Here is a 20,292-nt window from a genome sequence, read left to right on the forward strand (position 1 = left end):
GAAGACGGAAGGTTGATTAATACTGTTCTGTAGCACGGCTCTATGATGCTCGTAAACATCCACTAGTCTCAACCAGGGCTTTTCACACACAGATAAGCATCCGCTCTTTAGATGGAGTGGAGAGATATTACAGTATGCATTGTGAACAGGCGAAAAAATTACATCAGTCAAGTCCGGTTTAGTTTGTGTAACAGGGCGTTGTTTTTCTGAACAGTAAAGTTTCACCTGTAGGCTTGGACTGAAACAGGTGTGTAATGTAGCATTGGCTTAATGACTCTCTGGGATGATGACGTCAGTCTTTATGCTTTGTGTGGTGTAGAAGGGAGGAGGGCCATACTTGGATGTGAGTCAATGTCATATGAGGCTCATTTATAATTACACGTGTACTTAAGACGGACTGAAGTGAAGTAGACACCTGCACCACAAGTTCACATACAGCGCCTTCAGGAAGTATTCACATCCCTGGACTTTTTCCACATTTTGTTGTTACAGCCTGAATTTAAAATGTTTTAAATATAGATTATATATAGAAAAGCATGCATCACAACGTTGATCATTTGCACAATTTCTCTCATTCACTTTCGCTTGTAAATGTCCACACTCACCGAAAATGACATTCAGTAGCTACAAGTTATGCTTGTATAACTTTATGAACTGGATTTGCTTGTCTTTGCAATTTAGTTTGTTCGTTTTTGCTCGTTAGCATTTTGCTAACGGCGTTTGTGTGACTTCCTAACTCGGTTGCTGGAGAGGAAGGAAACTGCTCAGGGATTTCACCATGAGGCCAATGGTGACTTTAAAACGGTTAGAGTTTAATGGCTGTGATAGTAGAACTGAGGATGGATCAACAACATTGTAGTTACTCCAGAATACTAACCTAATTGACAGAGTGAAAAGAAGGAAGCCTGTACAGAATACAAATATTACAAAACATGCATCCTGTTTTGCAACAAGGCACTAAAGGAAAAATGCGAAAAATACGGAATGGAGCTAAGCACAGGCAAAATCCTAGAGGAAAACCTGGTTCAGTCTGCTTTCCACCAGACACTGGGAGATGAATTCACCTTTCAGCAGGACAATAACCTAAAACACAAGGCCAAATCTACACTGGAGTTGCTTACCAAGAAGACAGTGAATTTACCTGAATGGCCGAGTTACAGTTTTGACTTAAATCTATTTGAAAATCTATGGCAAGACCTGAAAAATGGTTGTCTAGCAATGATCAACAACCAATTTGACAGAGCTTGAAGAATGTTGAAAATAATAATGGGCAAATGTTGCACAATCCAGGTGTGGAAAGCTCTTAGAGACTTACCCAGAAAGACTCACAGCTGTACTCGCTGCCACAGGGAAATGGTCAAATTCATGCACTTATCAAGAGAACAGGTGGTCCTCCCTACTGCCTCTGGCGGACTCACTAAACATAAATGCATCTTTTGTAAATGATGTCTGAGTGTTGGAGTGTGTCCCTGGCTATCCATACATTTAAAAAACAAGACAATGGTGCGGGCTGCTTTGCCCCTTTACCCCTACCTACATGTACATATTATCTCCATTACCTGGACTAACCTGTTCCCCAGCACATTGACTCGGTACCTGTACATACTGTAGCCTCCTTATTGTTATTTTATTGTGTTACTTTAGTTAGTAAATATTTTCTTAACTCAATTTTTCTTAACTGCATTGTTGGTTAACGGTTTGTATGAAAGCATTTCACATTAAGGTCTGCACCGGTTTTATTCAGTGCATGTGACAAATACATTTTGATTTGATTCATATAAGGAATTGTTTACTTTTGATACTTAAGTATATTTGAGAAATTAATTTACTTTTGATACTTAAGTACATTTAAAACCAAATACTTTTAGACTTTTACTCAAGTAGTATTTTACTGGCTGACTTTTACTTGAGTAACTTTCTATTAAGGTATGTATACTTTTACTCAAGTATGACAGTTGGGTACTTTTCCCACCACTGGAGAAATGCTTCACATTGTTTAGTGTGGAAGAATGGCATCTAAGACACGCACAGTAGTCACTGATGATAAATGAGAATGCCATCCAGGAAAGAAACCAGTTTGATTTGGAGTGGCAGTGTGAACTCTGCCTTTAAAAATATGCTTCACATTGTTTACTTGTGGGGAAAATGGCATCAACCAAGCCATGAAAATGAGAAGGTAGAGTAGAGACATGAAAGAACACTTTACCACCAACACTGGACATGTCTCTGTAGCCCAGGGAAAGTTCCGGGAAGGTAGAATAGCTATGTTAGCATCAGTGGATTTTGAAATCTTAGCTATGCTAGTATCAGTGGATAGTTTAGTGGTTGATGAGATGTCTGTTTTTTATTTTATGTATTGATATGACCCAGAGTAACCCCTTGATGTAGTACTGTATAATAATATGCCATCTGCCTTTCATGTCTCTTGTTGACATTGTTTGAGGTGATGCTTCCTCCTAGTGGACATTCAGCATAGTGCAGTTTTGAGCCATATGGTTTAGACCTTATGGTACAGCCAAGCCAATGTAATACCTTAACTAACACTGGTCTGGTGTGGCCTCTTAAGCCAATTATATAGTCTACTTGACCCATATACTGTACAGGGGCCAACGTGGTGTCGTCCAACACAGTCTGACAGTAACGCAGTAATACTTTAAATAACGATGTTTATTCACTGAAACTATCTGTTAACTGAGGAGAAATCCTTCATGCAATCTATCTATATTATATCCCTGCCATTTCCTGGTGGGAAATACTTTTCATGTGACTTGACTTCTGATTCCCTTGCTAACGGTTCTTTCTCTCTCTCTCTCTCTCTCTCTCTCTCCCCCCCCCCTCTCTCCAGGGCCATGACCACAGCAATTTCCCAGCCTCAGAGCAGCTGTACGCTGCAGCCAACGGCGACATGGAGGAGGGCGTGACAGAGAAGCTGCAGCAGAGTGGAGAGGCGGGCCTTAACCTGCCCAAGGTGGACGGAGGAGAGGGGGACCGCATGCTCACCCCCGCACTGACCCCACCAGTGAGACACACCCCCGCACTGACCCCACCAGTGAGACACACCCCCGCACTGACCCAACCAGTGAGACACACCCCCTCACTGACCCAACCAGTGAAACACACCCCCGCACTGACCCAACCAGTGAAACACACCCCCTCACTGACCCAACCAGTGAAACACACCCCCTCACTGACCCCACCAGTGAGACACACCCCCTCACTGACCCAACCAGTGAGACACACCCCCTCACTGACCCAACCAGTGAAACACACCCCCTCACTGACCCAACCAGTGAGACACACCCCCTCACTGACCCAACCAGTGAGACACACCCCCTCACTGACCCAACCAGTGAGACACACCCCCTCACTGACCCAACCAGTGAGACACACCCCCTCACTGACCCAACCAGTGAAACACACCCCCTCACTGACCCAACCAGTGAAACACACCCCCTCACTGACCCAACCAGTGAGACACACCCCCTCACTGACCCAACCAGTGAAACACACCCCCTCACTGACCCAACCAGTGAGACACACCCCCTCACTGACCCAACCAGTGAGACACACCCCCTCACTGACCCAACCAGTGAGACACACCCCCTCACTGACCCAACCAGTGAGACACACCCCCTCACTGACCCAACCAGTGAGACACACCCCCTCACTGAACCAACCAGTGAAACACACCCCCTCACTGACCCCACCAGTGAAAACACACACTCACTCACTTCCTCACTGACCCAACCAGTGAGACACACCCCCTCACTGAACCAACCAGTGAAACACACCCCCTCACTGACCCAACCGGTGAGACCATTTTACAGTGAGGGGAAAAAAGTATTTGATCCCCTGCTGATTTTGTACGTTTGCCCACTGACAAAGACATGATCAGTCTAATTTTAATGGTAGGTTTATTTGAACAGTGAGAGACAGAATAACAACAACAAAATCCAGAAAAACGCATGTCAAAAATGTTACAAGTTGATTTGCATTTTCATGAGGGAAATAAGTATTTGACCCCCTCTCAATCAGAAAGATTTCTGGCTCCCAGGTGTCTTTTATACAGGTAACGAGCTGAGATTAGGAGCAAACTCTTAAAGGGGGTGCTCCTAATCTCAGCTGGCTACCTGTATAAAAGACACCTGTCCACAGAAGCAATCAATCAATCAAACTCTCCACCATGGCCAAGACCAAAGAGCTCTCCAAGGATGTCAGGGACAAGATTGTAGACCTACACAAGGCTGGAATGGGCTACAAGACCATCGCCAAGCAGCTTGGTTAGAAGGTGACAACAGTTGGTGCGATTATTCGCAAATGAAAGAAACACAATGGGATCAGTGGACTCAATAGGCTGAGTGAATGAGGAGCGGATGTCGTCAACCTTCTTTTCAAAGTGGTTGATAAAATCGTCCGCAGAGAGGAAGGGTGTGGAGGACACTCACACTCACCCCCCCGCACTGACCCCCACCGGAGAGAGAGACACTACCCCCCCACCCCCCCGCACTGACCCCACCGGAGAGAGAGAGCGAGAGAGAGAGAGAGAGACTCACCCCCGCACTGACCCCCACCAGTGAGAGTAAACACACTCACCCCCACATTGACCCCCACCGGGTTAGAGAGACCCCCACCAGTGAGACACACACATACACTCACCCCCACATTGACCCCACCGGAGAGAGGGAGAGAGAGAGAGAGACACTCACCCCCGCATTGACCCCACCAGTGAGAGGACAAACCTAATAGAGCTGGGCGATATGGACAAAACTTCATATGGCAATAAATGTAACTATTTTGCGCTAATGATAAATACAACGATTACAGTTAGGCCTACTTTCCATTAGCGGCAGGGATTTTTTTTACAGTGCCAAGTATGAGATGGTATAGCCTATGATAAAAAAATTTAAAAAACTTTCATATAACGTGTCCAGGGAATGCATGATTTTATATGTTGATGTGCAACCGGTCAAAATAGGATCCAGAACGATCAGATTTATTTTAGTCTCTTCAGAGATGAATTTGCTGACATCGTTGTACCTAGGACTATTGGTCTAGGCTATATAATTCACCACCTGAGGAAGTGGGAACCCAAAACACTAGATTGATAACTCCTGAATATGGTATTGTTGCTAGATAGCAATGTAGGCTAAATGATTAATCTATCAGTAAATGTAATGTCCTACAAAACTTTCCAGTGCTAGGCCTTGGCTACTTGATGTAGGCCTATTCACTGCAAATGGCGTGCGCAGCTCAGCTAGTCGTGCTATGAACTCAATATTGAAATACATTGTATACTCCCAGAAAGCTGTGACTCTCCTCTCTCTGTAACTAGAACAACAATAGTTGCTTTTAGAACTGTATTTTTCCCTGAAATTGCATTTTGAGAAAGTAATATGCTTTGCTTATCAAAATGCATCTCTCCCTCTCCTCACAGTGGGGAAGGGGAGGGAGAGTGGCTCGCTCATATAGCAGCCTACAGCGAAACAGGGACAGGCTCATACTTTCATAGCAGGAGTCAACATAATGGATAGGCTATTACTGTTGACCAAATAATGGTTTTACAACAAAGAAATCTGCAGGAACGTTGTGTAGCAAAATCACAGAAAATTACCGACCCTAAGCAAAATGCTTCGGTAAGAGGAGGGGGAATGTCGGTCATTTTCGGTTTATTGTCCCAGCTCTAAAACACACCCCAGCACGTACCCCACCGATGTGAGAGCGCGAGTGCACACAAACACTCCATCACACAGACTCTCACACACATACACTCACGCCCGTACCGACCCCACCGGTGAGAGACGCTCACATACCGTCCATCCCTCCCTCACACCTCTCCTCCTCTCCAACAGGACTCTCAGAGCCTGGGCGGAGGGAACAGCAGAGGAGGCTGCTATTGGCTGAAGGGCACAGCGTACTCTGACATCGGCACGCTGGCCTGGATGATCACGTTGAGCGACGGGCTCCATAACTTCATCGACGGCCTGGCCATCGGCGCTTCCTTCACTGCCTCAACGTTCCAGGGCATCAGCACCTCCGTGGCCATACTCTGTGAGGAGTTTCCCCATGAGCTGGGTGAGTGTTCAATGGTTACAGTCTAATGAAGGGGTGAGTCCAGCACCCCAAAAACAAAAAAACATCTAGGATGAATTAATGTTTTATATGTTTGGGATTATAACTGGGCTTATGTGAATCCAGCACTCTTCCACCTATCCAAGCAATATCTGTCTGACTGTGCTGATATTGTCCTCACCCCTCGCTCTCTCGCTCTCTCGCTCTCGCTCGACCTCTCTCTCTACCTCTCTCTCTCTCTACCTCTCTCTACCTCTCTCTCTCTACCTCTCTCTTTACTTCTCTCTCTCTACTTCTCTCTCTCTCTTTACTTCTCTCCAGGAGACTTTGTGATCTTGTTGAACGCTGGGATGAGCATCCAGCAGGCTCTGTTCTTTAACTTCCTGTCTGCCTGCTGCTGCTACCTGGGCATGGGCTTTGGCATCCTGGCAGGAAACAGCTTCTCACCTCAATGGGTCTTTGCCCTGGCAGGGGGCATGTTCCTCTACATCGCCCTGGCAGACATGGTGAGAGAGGGGATGGACGTGGAGGGGTGGACAAGGGCGGGGTTGGTCCGGTGGAGTGAGGGGTGTGAGTGGGGGGGGGGGGGGGGGGTGCGTGCGTGCGTCTCTCTCTGTGTGGGTCTGTCTGTGTATCTACTGAGAATGGATATAGAGCACAACATTTACCATTTACCCATCCAGTGTAATTTCTAAGGATAACTGTGTGGGCAATAAGGAACTGACCTGCTCCCCCCCCTCCTTCTCTCCCTAGTTCCCAGAGATGAACGAGGTGAGTCGTGAGGAGGAGGAGGCGGGGGGCAGCAGCTTCCTTGTGACCTTCATCATCCAGAACGCGGGCCTCCTAACCGGCTTCGCCATCATGCTGCTACTCACCACCTACTCTGGAGCCATCACTATAGACTAGCATTAACACTCACACAACTACACCCTACCGGTTTCAACCAGATCCAACCGCTTATAACTGGAATGATTCCCTTTGGAGCTGAAAGGGAATGCCTGGCCCTCCCTCCCCAGGCTCCCTCTCTCCCTCTCAGGCCCCATTTTGCCCTGAATTCCCCCTAGAGACCCGGGGCTTCGGTTCTAGTGCGGCAGGAACGCACATTATAAGACTTAAGTTCTCAAAACACTTTCATAAGCAGTTCCCATATGCAGTAGCTACTAGTACACTGGCAGGGGTACCCCCCTCCCTCATTTCTCTTGGGCCTTCTCTCCCCCCTAGTACACTGGCAGGGGTACCCGCCCTCCCTGATCTCTCTTGGGCTTTCTCTGACCCCTACTCCCTCATTTCTCTTGGGCCTTCTCTCCCCCCCTAGTACACTGGCAGGGGTACCCCCTTCCTCATCACTCTTGGGCCTTCTCTCCCCCCCTCCCTCATTTCTCTTGGGCCTTCTCTCCCCCCCTAGTACACTGGCAGGGGTACCCCCCCTCCCTCATCACTCTTGGGCCTTCTCTCCCCCCCTAGTACACTGGCAGGGGTACCCCCTTCCTCATCACTCTTGGGCCTTCTCTCCCCCCCTCCCTCATCTCTCTTGGGCTTTCTCTGACCCCTACTCCCTTTCTCTGACCCCTAGCTGACTAGCCCCCCCTTCTGTTCTATGCCACCTGCAGGGACCGGTACAAGCCATAGTCAGGGGGCAGGACAACCATATTATCTCCTATGCTGATGACCAACAGACATGCAATATCAACAAACTATTTATATAAACATAGTTCATATATAAAGTCTATATATAAACTCTTAACTGGGTATAAATGGGCTCCCGAGTGGCGCAGCGGTCTAAGACACTGCATCTCAGTGCTTGAGGCGTCACTACAGACCCCCTGGTTCAATTCCAGGCTGTATCACAACCGGCCGTGATTGGGAGTCCCATAGGGCGGCGCACAATTGGCCCAGCATCGTCCGGGTTTGGCCGGTATAGGCCGTCATTGTAAATAAGAATTTGTTGGTTGAATAAAAATTAAATTAAAAAAACGTTATTTAATCAAACAATTCCTTGTTCCCCAGACTACTGAAAGACCATTTCGGCTCTACAAAGACTCTGCTGTTGTCATGGAGATCATGTCCTTCTCTCATTGGTTATTTTGGACATGCATGATGAGCCTTGACTTGGACCTTTTGAGCAACCAAGGGTGTATTCACTACGGAAACCATTTTAGAACCAAACAGAGCAAACGGAACAAAACGGGAAGGGACCTACCAGAATTTGTCCAATAGAAACGCTTATTTGCGTTTTCCGTTTGGAGTAAACGGTTTCTGTTGCAAAACATTTTGCAACAGAATCAGCGTGATGATTACATCCCAGGGTCCAGGGACTTGGAAATAGTGTATTTATATTACCCATATGCCTCTGTGTGCCCATGGGCCAAACTACGGTGGCCTCAGCAGCACAATCAGGTAATAGCAGTTGTATTGTAGACATCCTTGGACTTTCTCCTTTTTTCATTGTCAGAGTGCAAAGCCTTTTTTCATTCCATACCAAAAAAATATATATATATATCAACTTGAACTGGAAAATTGAGCAAGCCGGCGTGAAGAAGAACAAATCATTTCCCCAACATGGGACTAAAGTGTCTTTGTGAGTACGTAGATGTTATGTTTTACTTGAGGAGGAACCAGACAAAAACGCAGCACTTGTGAATTTTAACAACCAAATGTGGACAGACGGACCATTCATGGTGAAGGTCTCCATTGAGACGTGTTATTTATCCTCCAAAGTGTGACAAGAGTGAAGAACAACTTCCTCCTGATTTTAGCTTTCTTTCCTGGTTTCCTCGTCTGACATTGTTCTCTACTAAGATGTCAGCAAATAGCGCCCTATTATAGTGCACTACGTTTTGGTAGAACCTAAAATAAGTGCACTGTAGGGAATAGGGTGCCATTTTGGACAAAACTTATGTTTGATGGATGGACGGACTATGGTGGCACCTGAAGCCACAGCCTATTTCTCACAATTAGTTCCCCAACTAGCTAACCATCTGTGCCCATCGTATGTCAATGACTAGATTTTTCAAATACTCTTTGACTCTCTGAATGCAATCCTCCATTCCTTACCCATACCGTTGTCATATTGAGATAACGTCTATTGTTTTATTATTTGTATGTATGTATTGATGAATTAATGGTTAGAATCAAAGACTACACAGAACCCATAGTCACACTTAGAGGTAGTTCACTATTTTACAACGTGATGTTGGATGGTTCCTCGACCTGAAAGTAGTCTGTGGGCCAGGAGAAACTGTAATCCTCGGTTCAGTTTTCTTTAAACAGCCGCAACAAACTTCACCTAATTTTAGCCACCGCCAGTTAAAAATCTATGGAAGTGATGGGTATGTGAGCATGTTTTAAAAAGTAGAATGTCCAAATCACCTGAAATAAATGATATATTTTGTTTGATGTTATTTAAAAGTGATTTGGCCTTAAAATAAAAAAATAAAAAAACACATGCTCACCTGCTTCCATCACTGCCATTGATTTTTTAACTAGCGTTGGCTAAAGTTGGGAATGGCTGTTTTTAATGAAAACTGAACGATGATTACAGTTTCTCCAGGCCCATAGACTACTTTCAGGGTGAGGAACCATCTAACATCAAGTTGTAAAATAATCAGCTTCTACAATGTAAATGGTTGATTAGATCATTGAGTTATGAAGCGTTGTATTAGTGCAGTGTTCATGACACTGCTATAGTGGTACAAAAGTTATAACAGTTGTTATGGAGAGAGGAGTTATAAGGAACAGTTGTTATAGGTTTGGGATTGATAGGAGTTTTGCCATCAGGGACCATGTGGTAGTAAAATAAATGTGCTGTGACGTGACGTCAACAAAACTGTAAGATCAGGACGATGCAGGACCAGTAGTCTTCCTCAGTCCCAACAGAATTTAGGGTTTGTGATTGGAGAAGAATGTATTGTACCATCAAGTTTGAGTAATATTATGTGACCCCTAGAGGGAGACACCGCTTATGAAATGTAGCAGCATAGAGCAGTAGAGAATGTTTTGTTTCCCCCTTCATTGAATATTTGCTCAGAACAGTACTATATAATTGCTATGCATTGACTTCAATGTCAGTCTACAATTATCTTGTTGTTATTAGCATAGAATAGGTCAAAATCCTAAATGATTAGGTGAATAATTACTCTTTCCCTTTTCTGAGTTAATCTATATGAAATAAACCATCTCATGAAATGAATGATGTACAATGTCAACCATAATGAATTGAACGTTTTTGAAAACGGTTAGTTGAATGGCTAATCACGTGTTATTGTTTAAGCCATAATGTTTTAAATGCATTTTACATTTAAGTTTATGCACACTACAGACTACACAAGCCATGGGAAACTAGACAATGATGCAATATTTTTATTGTATTTATTTAATTTTCTTCTAAGCTGTAATTTACATGTCGCACATTTGTTAGTCATATGGATACATCAATACAACACTTCTCAATTCAGAGTACATTCACAGTCGACACACATTTCCATCTCGACATGTTCAGTCTCCATTTCGACAAGTCCATACCTCCATGCAGGATTTTGCTGTCTCAAACACCTCATTGTGTGTGACTAACCAGGGTTGGGGTCAATTCTGGTCAATTCAGAAAGCAAACCAAATTCCAATTTTGAAAAGCATTAAAGAGAATTTGATTTGGAATTTCTGTGTACTTCCTCAATTGAAATGGAATTGACCCCAACCCTGATTCAAACTGACTAGACTTTTTAAAGACGTTATTTATTGATGAAGTAAAGAAGTCGGACTCCTGTGAATAGCGGTGTCAAGGAAGTGTTGTACCTTTTGCAATGTGTTGTGGGAGCTGGGACATTTTTTTTTTTATATAAACAATTTTCCTAAATTAACTCATGTCTCATTACTTTGTTGCACAATTTACAATGTATAAAGTTAAAGGTACTTCATAAAGTCCTCATTATTAGAACTAATACATACATTCTAAACAGATCATTTATAAGTTAAAGGGTGACCAAAAGCTTGTGCTTTTTCCAAATGTGTCATTATTTATTTTGCCACCCTTTTATAATACATGACATTTGCTGATTTCTGAAGTATTATTAGGCACAGAGGTATGAAGAGGTATTGTAATGGGGGTTTATAAAAGCTTGAACGTGATTCGTTTCACCCCGAACGTGGAGCTGCGCGTGTGCGACGTAAACATGTTTGGGCGCTTCCAGCTACCCTCACGCAGATCGCTTGCTTGCAAAACAGAACAGTGGCACGGCTCATAATGGCCGTAGATAAAAAATAAATAAAAAATAAGAAGTGAGTTTATCATTGCTCTTATGGACAATGTCATGAGAAAATTGCATGATTTTAATGGGGTTAACCAATGCATTGTATCTTGCTAGTAATTACAAGCCAACTCTCGAGCTGAATGGTTGGCAAGCTCAGCTGCTCATGCTAGCTAGCTAGCTAGCTAGATTTGACTGAGTTACAGTTCTTTATAAGGAAATATGTCAATTGAAATAAATTCACAAGGCCCTAATATGGATTTCACATGACTGGGAATACAGATACAGTGGCTTGAGAAAGTATTCACCCCCCTTGGCATTTTTCCTATTTTGTTGCCTTACAACATGGAGTTAAAATAGATTTTTTGGGGGGGGTTTGTATCATTTGATTTACACAACATGCCTACCACTTTGAAGATGCAAAATATGTTTTATTGTGAAACAAACAAGAAATAAGACAAGAACTTGAGCGTGCATAACTATTCACCCCACCCCAAAGTCAATAATTTGTAGAGCCACCTTTTTGCAGCAATTACAGCTGCAAGTCTCTTGGGGTATGTCTCTATAAGCTTGGCACATCTAGCCACTGGGATTTTTGCCCATTCTTCAAGGCAAAACTGCTCCAGCTCCTTCAAGTTGGATGGGTTCCGCTGGTGTACAGCAATCTTCAAGTCATACCACAGATTTTCAATTGGATTGAGGTCTGGGCTTTGACTAGGCCATTCCAAGACATTTAAATGTTTCCCCTTAAACCACTCAAGTGTTACTTTAGCAGTATGCTTAGGGTCATTGTCCTGCTGGAAGGTGAACCTCCGTCCCAGTCTCAAATCTCTGGAAGACTGAAACAGGTTTCCCTCAAGAATTTCCCTGTATTTAGCGCCATCCATCATTCCTTCAATTCTAACCAGTTTCCCAGTCCCTGCCGATGAAAAACATACCCACAGCATGATGCTGCCACCACCATGCTTCACTGTGGGGATGGTGTTCTCGGGTGATGAGAGGTGTTGGGTTTGCGCCAGACATAGCGTTATCCTTGATGGCCAAAAAGCTCAATTTTAGTCTCATCTGACCAGAGTACCTTCTTCCATATGTTTGGGGAGTCTCCCACATGCCTTTTGGCGAACACCAAACGTGTTTGCTTATTTTTTTCTTTAAGCAATGGCTTTTTTCTGGCCACTCTTCCGTAAAGCCCAGCTCTGTGGAGTGTACGGCTTAATGTGGTCCTATGGACAGATACTCCAATCTCCGCTGTGGAGCTTTGCAGCTCCTTCAGGGTTATCTTTGGTGTCTTTGTTGCCTCTGATTAATGCCCTCCTTGCCTGGTTCGTGAGTTTTGGTGGGCGGCCCTCTCTTGGCAGGTTTGTTGTGGTGCCATATTCGTTAAATTTTTTAAATAATGGATTTAATGGTGCTCTGTGGGATGTTCAAAGTTTCTGATTTTTTTTTTATAACCCAACCCTGATCTGTACTTCTCCACAACTTTGTCCCTGACCTGTTTGGAGCGCTCCTTGGTCTTCATGGTGCCGCTTGCTTGGTGGTGCCCCTTGCTTAGTGGTGTTGCAGACTCTGGGGCCTTTCAGAACAGGTGTATATATACTGAGATCATGTGACAGATCATGTGACATTTAGATTGTACACAGGTGGACTTTATTTAACTAATTATGTGAATTCTGAAGGTAATTGGTTGCACCAGATCTTATTTAGGGGCTTCATAGCAAAGGGGGTGAATACATATGCACGCACCACTTTTCTGTTATTTATTGTTTTGAATTTTTTGAAAACAAGTTATTTTTTTCATTTCACTTCACCAATTTGGACTATTTTGTGTATGTCCATTACATGAAATCCAAATAAAAATCCATTTAAATTACAGGTTGTAATGCAACAAAATAGGAAAAACGCCAAGGGGGATGAATACTTTTGCAAGGCACTGTATTTGCCATAAAAGGTTCTGCAACATGTCTTGCAATTGCAATGTGAGGCATCCTAAATTGAGGTTTGTTCATGAGCAAGGTGTGTTTCCCATTTCAACACCTCCTCTCCTCCTCAGGTACCGTCCGGAGCCCGCCAGAGAGAGAGGTGTGGTGGGCCAGACTACAGAGACCAACAACAACCGCAGGGCAATGTCCGGCTACAAGAGGAACAAAGGCATGATCCCCTTCTGATGACTGACCAGGAAGTGTTGCCATGGAGACCAACCAACTGACCAACTGGATGGTGTGTACAAGAAGGGATGCTGGTGGCCAATGAATGAAGAAAAGAAAGAAAGAAAGAAAGAAAGGCAATAGATGGAAGACTCTGGGCTTAGCCATTCTTGAGGTGAAAGGACAATGGTCATGACCCCTGATTGATGACCCCTACCCAGGGTCCTTCCAAAGTCCCAGAGTCCTCCTCTTCATCAGTCAGATCATCTTTCTACCGGGAGAGTCACCGCCATTTACTGTTGGCCTTTTTCTGTTATCTATCAGTAAAGACATTCTAGTTTTCCTGCCAATAATTAGAACAACGATAACAGAACTTTGTTGGTTGCCAAGTGCCCTGTTGGTGGAATGTTTAAAGGGACACGAAACACCTCACTTATTTGGTCCGATATGATTTGTAGTTTCAGTTTAACCAAAGTGTCAACTGACTGAGTGAGTGAAGAATGACAAACAAGCTTTATTTTTGGCATGTAACAAATCCATTCACAAATATTTGGAGTGATGGAATCATTAGCTTTGACATCATCGTCATCAAATGAACGACAAACAGAACACAGGACTAAAGAGAGAGGAGAAACCAATGGGAGAAGAGAATCAGGGAGAGACTGAAACCTCTGGACCTGGAAGAACAAGGAACCACATCCTGTCAGTTAAATACAGGTCCAGACATCCAAACCATAGCCAGGCCAGGACCAGAGGTGGAGGTGTGTGTGGTCATTCATGTCACCTCGCCCAGCCAATTGCCACTCACCATGATTCCACCTCAACTGAAAAAGTGTGCCACTACAACAACTCAGTCCTACAGTGGGGGAAAAAAGTATTTAGTCAGCCACCAGTTGTGCAAGTTCTCCCACTTAAAAAGATGAGAGAGGCCTGTAATTTTCATCATAGGTACACGTCAACTATGACAGACAAAATGAGGAAAAAAAATCCAGAAAATCACATTGTAGGATTTTTTATGAATTTATTAGCAAATTATGGTGGAAAATAAGTATTTGGTCAATAACAAAAGTTTCTCAATACTTTGTTATATACCCTTTGTTGGCAATGACACAGGTCAAACGTTTTCTGTAAGTCTTCACAAGGTTTTCACACACTGTTGCTGGTATTTTGGCCCATTCCTCCATGCAGATCTCCTCTAGAGCAGTGATGTTTTGGGGATGTCGCTGGGCAACACAGACTTTCAACTCCCTCCAAAGATTTTCTATGGGGTTGAGATCTGGAGACTGGCTAGGCCACTCCAGGACCTTGAAATGCTTCTTACGAAGCCACTCCTTCGTTGCCCGGGCGGTGTGTTTGGGATCATTGTCATGCTGAAAGACCCAGCCACGTTTCATCTTCAATGCCCTTGCTGATGGAAGGAGGTTTTCACTCAAAATCTCACGATACATGGCCCCATTCATTCTTTCCTTTACACGGATCAGTCGTCCTGGTCCCTTTGCAGAAAAACAGCCCCAAAGCATGATGTTTCCACCCCCATGCTTCACAGTAGGTATGGTGTTCTTTGGATGCAACTCAGCATTCTTTGTCCTCCAAACACGACGAGTTGAGTTTTTACCAAAAAGTTCTATTTTGGTTTCATCTGACCATATGACATTCTCCCAATCCTCTTCTGGATCATCCAAATGCACTCTAGCAAACTTCAGACGGGCCTGGACATGTACTGGCTTAAGCAGGGGGACACGTCTGGCACTGCAGGATTTGAGTCCCTGGCGGCGTAGTGTGTTACTGATGGTAGACTTTGTTACTTTGGTCCCAGCTCTCTGCAGGTCATTCACTAGGTCCCCCCGTGTGGTTCTGGGATTTTTGCTCACCATTCTTGTGATCATTTTGACCCCACGGGGTGAGATCTTGCGTGGAGCCCCAGATCGAGGGAGATTATCAGTGGTCTTGTATGTCTTCCATTTCCTAATAATTGCTCCCACAGTTGATTTCTTCAAACCAAGCTGCTTACCTATTGCAGATTCAGTCTTCCCAGCCTGGTGCAGGTCTACAATTTTGTTTCTGGTGTCCTTTGACAGCTCTTTGGTCTTGGCCATAGTGGAGTTTGAAGTGTGACTGTTTGAGGTTGTGGACAGGTGTCTTTTATACTGATAACAAGTTCAAACAGGTGCCATTAATACAGGTAACGAGTGGAGGACAGAGGAGCCTCCTAAAGAAGAAGTTACAGGTCTGTGAGAGCCAGAAATCTTGCTTGTTTGTAGGTGACCAAATACTTATTTTCCACCACAATTTGCAAATAAATTCATTAAAAATCCTACAATGTGATTTTCTGGAGAAAAAAATTCTCTATTTGTCTGTCATAGTTGACGTGTACCTATGATGAAAATTACAGGCCTCTCTCATCTTTTTAAGTGGGAGAACTTTCACAATTGTTGGCTGACTAAATACTTTTTTCCCCCCACTGTATGTGTGGAAGAGCATGCCTTAGAGGGGGTCACATGTCCCTCAGGCAAACATCCAACAGAAAGAAACATGGAATTCCAGGACCGATTCAAAGACCTCAGGTCTTGACATGTACACAGACACTCCCACCATTAGTCACCACCTTGTACCGGTAGATGCACTATCACACATACACATAACATACCAGCCAGTGAGCGGGAGGGTGGAGGGTGGGAGAGAATACAGTAACATCATTGTACAGTGATACTGCTTTCACATAGGATTTACGGTATTTTGCCTGTAAAATCAAATTATAATATGGGAAATGTTTATATGACCCACTTACAAACAGGCCCATTTTTTCGCACACAACTTGTCATGGGAACTTAAACACTGTCGTATAAAAAAAGTGATATTTTGAAACAGCCCAAGCCTATGATTTTTTTTGATCCACGTTTAATCTCTTTCCTAACCTCACTCCGCTTTGTTAGGGAGCAGACGTAGGTTCTTAAATTGAAAGTATCTTCATCATAATACCGATTAGAAAATAATAGCAATCCTATTTTCAAAAGCATGTTTCCTGTTCATATTTCACAACCTCGCGGGCTTTTGGAGTTGCCTATATGCGATCGATCAAAATAATAGGCCTACACTTGATTTAGGTTACATTATTGCGTGCTAAATGTCTAGGATCAGTAGCTAGGTTTCCATCCAATTGGCGACAGATTTTCATGTGAATATTCAACAATCTGCATAAAAACAATATGCCATTTTCCCACCAGAGATGTTTCCATCAATTTGACTTGTTTCAGATAAGACTGTGCGTGATGACGTAGTGCACATAAAAATACCTTTTGTGGTTTCATTCCCATGTACCTAATAAAAAATACAAGTTAAATGGGTTTCCATCGCATTTTCAACTCTGATTTGTTTTCTCACAAAAAAATGGTGCCTTATATTTACATTTGAGTCATTTAGCAGACACTCTTATCCAGAGCGACATAGTTAGTGAGTGCATACTTTTTTTTTTTTCATACTGGCCCCCCGTGGGAAACTAACCCACAACCCTGGCGTTGCAAGCGCCATGCTCTACCAACTGAGCTACACGAGTGTTCCCACTCTGGTATTGGCTAACAGAGCTATCTGCACACTGTTGGCTAGAGCAGACGTATAGCCTACATGATGAGATTATTATTGTGGACATTATTTTTATTTGTCAAATGGCAGCCAAGCATCGATTATCATGTCACCAGATTAAGACCCTCAATATTTATTGGAAAGGAGCATCAAGCTCATCACCTTGCACTTTCACCAGCCTGTGAAGTTCACCATTTATTTCATCTGTAGCCTAATTTAAACTGCATGGTTTCCCGAGTCGTTGTGGGAGGACCACACAACATGTCATAGCGTGACTCCAAGTTTACCTCGATTTGATGGTTATTATATCAATATTTGCGGATAAAAGCGTTTCCACCTACATTTTCATGGGTTGTTGCCAGCATTACCACTACCTGGGTGGGGTCACCCCACTGGAATCCCCACCGGCTAGGTACAAGGTCGTCAAGGTTCTCATTAGCAGTTTTGAGAAATTCCTTGTATATTATGCTCACCAATCCGGGGGCTTTGGCTTTGTTGGACCAACCCAGCCAGGCAGGCTCAGACTTGAGGGGGCAGTGTTGCTTTAGTGGGTCTCTGACCGCATTTATCTTTCTGTCTTGGCTGCGTATAGGCTACTTGCATTAGGCCCATAAAACAGATAAGGACTTCTCCTTAGTGTTTGGGTCGCTCAAGTGGGTGTCTAGGGTATAGGGTTGGGGACCATTCCATCACGATAGGACAATAAATAAACTATATCATTTATTTTAAAATGTATATTCCATAGCTGCACAAAATTTGAAAGCTCTCTGTCACAACTCCTGCCTCGCAGACACACATTAGGCTCTGGCATTTGCAACCATTTCCCTTTTTCACTCACTTAACTCACCACACTTTTCCAAACACAAAACCACCCACCCCACCTTCCATCACAATACACCCGCACATACCCACATACTGTGCCTTCTACGTCCTCTGTTTGCTGTGCGTTTATCTCTACCATGTTGATTCCTACCTAACTTCAGGCTTTTGAGTACTTTTGTGTTCCAGTTCCTTTATATATGTATTATTTCAATAATGATCCTTTCTTCTAATTCTGTCTTATCTATTTATACAGTAAATAATATAGACAGTCGAATACTAATTATTTTACAACATTCCCTAACTTGAATGATATAGTGTATTTGTAGTTTTTCTTTATCAATTGTTGTATTTGATTGTTTTCCTATATATTACTTATTACAATCCCTGCCATGGATAGTGTTGGTTGTTCCGTTATTCCACTCCTCTATGGGAACGTTGTATTATTTAGAATAGCCATGGAGTAGTCTTGGCGTCTCGGGAACAGTTGGTTATCAATATACAGTTTATCGACCACGAGAGCTACACGTTTCCCTTTTAATCTATTCACCTTGAAGAGTGGGTACAGAACTTTGCGCCATTCTGCAATTTCCTTAGGGAACTGATCATTCATGTCTATTTTCGTGCCATCGAGTCTTTTGCCCAGGCTTTTAACCATTATTTTATCTTTAAAGAATGCACATTTGGCAACGATTGGGCACTCATATCTGTCTGAAACGTTGTACACGTTCGAGTTTGATTTTGTCGACAGTATCGCCTGGGATCTGCAGTGCTCTAAGAAATTATTCTTTAACCACACTCTCAGGATCTTCACCCTCATCCTCTTTGATACCAGTAAGTACCAGATTTTCTCTCATATCTAGTCTGTATTTCAAGTAAAGCTTCTCTAAGAAACATATTCTCCTTAAGTTCTTTAACGTCTGTTTCAATATTATTGACGACACCTTTTAGCTTGTTTGTTTCTTTCTCAATTGTCGCAGCTTTTTTGTCACTCATCTCGAGGCTCGCCTTCAACTTCTTTTATGTCTTTACTGACTAGTTCAAGTATGCCCAGTTTATCATTTAGCAAGTCAGTTTCTACACTTACCGTTCCCGGGGGTGAAAAGCATACATCGTCTGTGTCCGTTGAGGAGTCTCGTTTTCTTTTAGGGATTGGTTTTCTATGCTTACTCTCTGACATGTTTAGGTGTTGACTGTGTTGATAATATTGGTAGATACATTTCTCTAGCCTTATAATTTGTTTTGTGTTGTTATCCAGATTGAGGGTTATTGCCCACGAGTATGTGGAGTGAAGTGCTAATATTTAGTCGAATTTACAGATATTGAATATTCCGTTTTTATCTTAAGGCATTCTGCACCGCTGTCTTCAGTCCACCATGACTAGGTTAATGTTTCAAGAAAGGAGTGTATATACTGTATTTGGCCTGGCGAAGAAGTTTTATGCGCTTACTGAATGGAAGCTGATAATTATGAGTTTTTTTACTCCGCTGGCCTCGGCAAGAAATTATGAGTCCTCAATGTACGACGAGCATGTTCAGCTTTGTGTAGGAGAAGTGGAATTTTGATAGCATCCACTTCATCTGCAATACAAAGGTGAATGCCATGTCTGCCATTGTTGCGTTTCCTTAGAAACAGCAGAAGTTGTCCCCGGAGGTCGGCTACTTTCGGCTTACCACTAAAACTCGCCCAATAGCAACTCTACAGATCGCCAATGTGTACAATTAATGGCTAAATTACTTCCCGGACTCTGTGGAGCTCAGTTGTGACTAGAGGGAGTACAACTACTACTGGAAGTGACTTTTAGTAGCAGGTTAGGAGAGCATTTTAGCTAACCCTAACCTTTCCTAACCTTAACCTACGTCTCCTAACCTGCAACAAAAAAGTAACTTCCAGTCAGCTGTACTCCCTCTAGTCAGAACCCTGGAACTCCTCACCACCACTTTATGGGCGCGTTCGAGCGGATCACTTTTGTCAAGTCCGTGACCACATTTAAAATAGCCCAAAAATGGGACAACAGGATAATTTTGCGGGACAGTGTAGCCTAGATGAATAAAAACATACCTCTGGGCGTTCATAAATTCAGAGCGTCAAGCACTCAAGCTAACTGGCTAAAGTTGTCTAGCTTGCTAGACACGTGAGAGAACGCCTCAATCTGACCTTTTTATTTGCCCTAGCAGAGCTGGTTAGGCTGTTTTCATGTTATCTAGAGCGTTGTTGACTGAAACTCTGCTGCTGGCAACAATTTCATTACTTTTTTTGCCAACGTTTATTGACATAGGTCATATTCAACGGGTGTTGCGCATTCGTAAATTCTATTTTTTAAAATTTATATTTATATTTTTCTCCCCAATTTCGATCTTGTCTCATCGCTGCAACTCCCCCAACGGGCAGCGAAAGTCGAGTCATGCGTCCTCCGAAACATGACCAGCCAAACCGCC

General features: G+C 43.4%; 1 protein-coding gene across 1 annotated transcript in view; it reads left to right on the forward strand.

Moving 5' to 3' along the window:
• The window catches only part of LOC311144565 (metal cation symporter ZIP14-like), a 30,013-nt gene extending 22,877 nt beyond the window's left edge, over window positions 1-7,136 (forward strand). Inside the window, exons 7-10 of the mRNA XM_084180600.1 lie at window positions 2,846-3,019; window positions 5,850-6,072; window positions 6,391-6,575; window positions 6,823-7,136. Coding sequence (XP_084036726.1) covers window positions 2,846-3,019; window positions 5,850-6,072; window positions 6,391-6,575; window positions 6,823-6,975 — 735 coding nt within the window. The 3' untranslated portion in view covers window positions 6,976-7,136. The remainder of the gene's footprint in view (window positions 1-2,845; window positions 3,020-5,849; window positions 6,073-6,390; window positions 6,576-6,822) is intronic.
• The last annotated feature ends 13,156 nt before the right edge of the window (window positions 7,137-20,292 follow it).

The sequence above is a fragment of the Coregonus lavaretus genome, assembly GCF_964263955.1.
Source record: "Coregonus lavaretus genome assembly, chromosome: 17".
NCBI classification, from domain to species: domain Eukaryota; kingdom Metazoa; phylum Chordata; class Actinopteri; order Salmoniformes; family Salmonidae; genus Coregonus; species Coregonus lavaretus.